At 37.1% G+C, this 1,709-nt stretch overlaps 1 protein-coding gene across 1 annotated transcript; it reads right to left on the bottom strand.

The window, feature by feature from the left end:
* Window positions 1-21: 21 nt before the first annotated feature.
* Window positions 22-1,321, bottom strand: SARC_15513 (hypothetical protein; the record flags this gene model as incomplete). Its single annotated transcript, XM_014290368.1, has 3 exons — window positions 22-48; window positions 170-282; window positions 1,172-1,321. Coding segments are annotated over 3 exons (290 nt in total), but the record flags the coding sequence as incomplete, so codon positions are not given.
* Between the last annotated feature and the right edge of the window lie 388 nt (window positions 1,322-1,709).

The following is a 1,709-nucleotide window of genomic DNA, read 5'->3' as shown; positions in this document are numbered from 1 at the left end:
ATATATTTATCGATCAGTATCTCATTTTTCAATGCACAGAAAGTGTGTCTGCAGGTCATATGCGATGAATGACAGTAACATACAAAAGAGTTTGCGTAGCATAGCAACAGAGTCCGCGCAGCATAGCAACGCACAGCAACATACTAAAAATTATGTGGAAGCAACATACCTCACATAGTTCGCACAGATCGAAGTCGGCACAATTGGCGCATTTGTATCGCACTCCTCTGATGACACCCACGTGACACGAGTTACAGGTCAGGCCGCGATGGACATAGCCCTCTGCAGGTGATAAGATAACATAGGTATGTATTTGAATAATATTATACTAATACCAAGATAACACAGGTATATATTTGAATAATATTATACTGATACCCATTGACTGTCGGTGCATATGTCAAGTTTCTGATACTTCCATGTCGCAAAATAGCACAAACATAGTAAATGATATATATTCCTTATAAGGATTAGGTGTGGAATTTCAGATACTTTCATGTCTCAAAATCACACAAACATAGTATATGTGTGTGAAGTTTCAGTACTTTCATACCTCAAAATAACACATTCTAGTTCAACCACATATCGTAACAACAGGTGTGAAGTATCGGATAGATTCCCAGCTCACAATCACACAAACACACACAAACAGGCTATATTACACATCCGTATCCTCGATAGACGGATGAATCCTCTGGAAGGTATACCAGCATACTCCTTATCTATCGACAAGATGTAATATGCATCATTCCACCCGCCCCTCCATCCCTCCCCCTCTTCGCAACTTTGTCTGGCCTAGTCTATTGATAAAATTTACAACTAAACTAATCTAATTATAATCAGACACAAGCTTAGTCTATCGATATTACTAAACTGTTCGGTACCTTTTCTGACCTAGTCTATATATAGGACTTCCAATTGCACACATCTAGTACTAGTCGGACACAAGCTTCTGAAATGTTCGGTACCTTGTCTGGCCCAGTCTATCGATAGGACTTCCAATTAAACTCATCTAGTACTAATCGGACACAGGCTTCTGAAATGTTAAATACCTTGTCTGGCTTAGTCTATCGATAGTACTTCCAATTAAACTAATCTAATTCTAATCAGACACTTCTGAAATGCCAGGTATCTTGTCTGTCCTAGTCTATCGATAAGACATGTTCGATACCTTGTCTGGCTTGGTCCTCGGCTATCGTATACAGCAGATTCAACAGATTCTGACTCTCCTTATTGTTGATGTCCACTTCTCCAAGAGGTGTCTGGGAAGAGTAGGACAATGCTGGGCCCCGTTCACCCAACAACGGCGGAGGCGATGTGTCTGAAGAAGTTGGGTAATGCACCCCCAAGCATTTAAAGAAGAGTCAATCACAATGCGTGAGTGGGAAGTGGTTGCTATAAGATGTAATGATGTGGTGATGATAATGGTGAAATAAATGAAGGTAGAAAATACTTGCAAATTATCGCCCGAGACAGAGATACATACTTTTATTAAAAAATCATCAGCATAATGGATATATAATTTCATACGTATATTTGAGAATAAACTACCACCTATATCAATCTATGATAATAAAATAATAAAATATATAATAACAGTAATATAATATATATATATATATATATATATATATATATAACAATTAATGTGTGTATATATGTATGTATGAATATATATCCTTATGTATGTATGTATGTATGTATACATA

Source organism: Sphaeroforma arctica, assembly GCF_001186125.1.
Source record: "Sphaeroforma arctica JP610 unplaced genomic scaffold supercont1.6238, whole genome shotgun sequence".
Taxonomy (NCBI): Eukaryota; class Ichthyosporea; order Ichthyophonida; genus Sphaeroforma; species Sphaeroforma arctica.
This window is presented reverse-complemented; position numbering and strand designations above follow the sequence as displayed.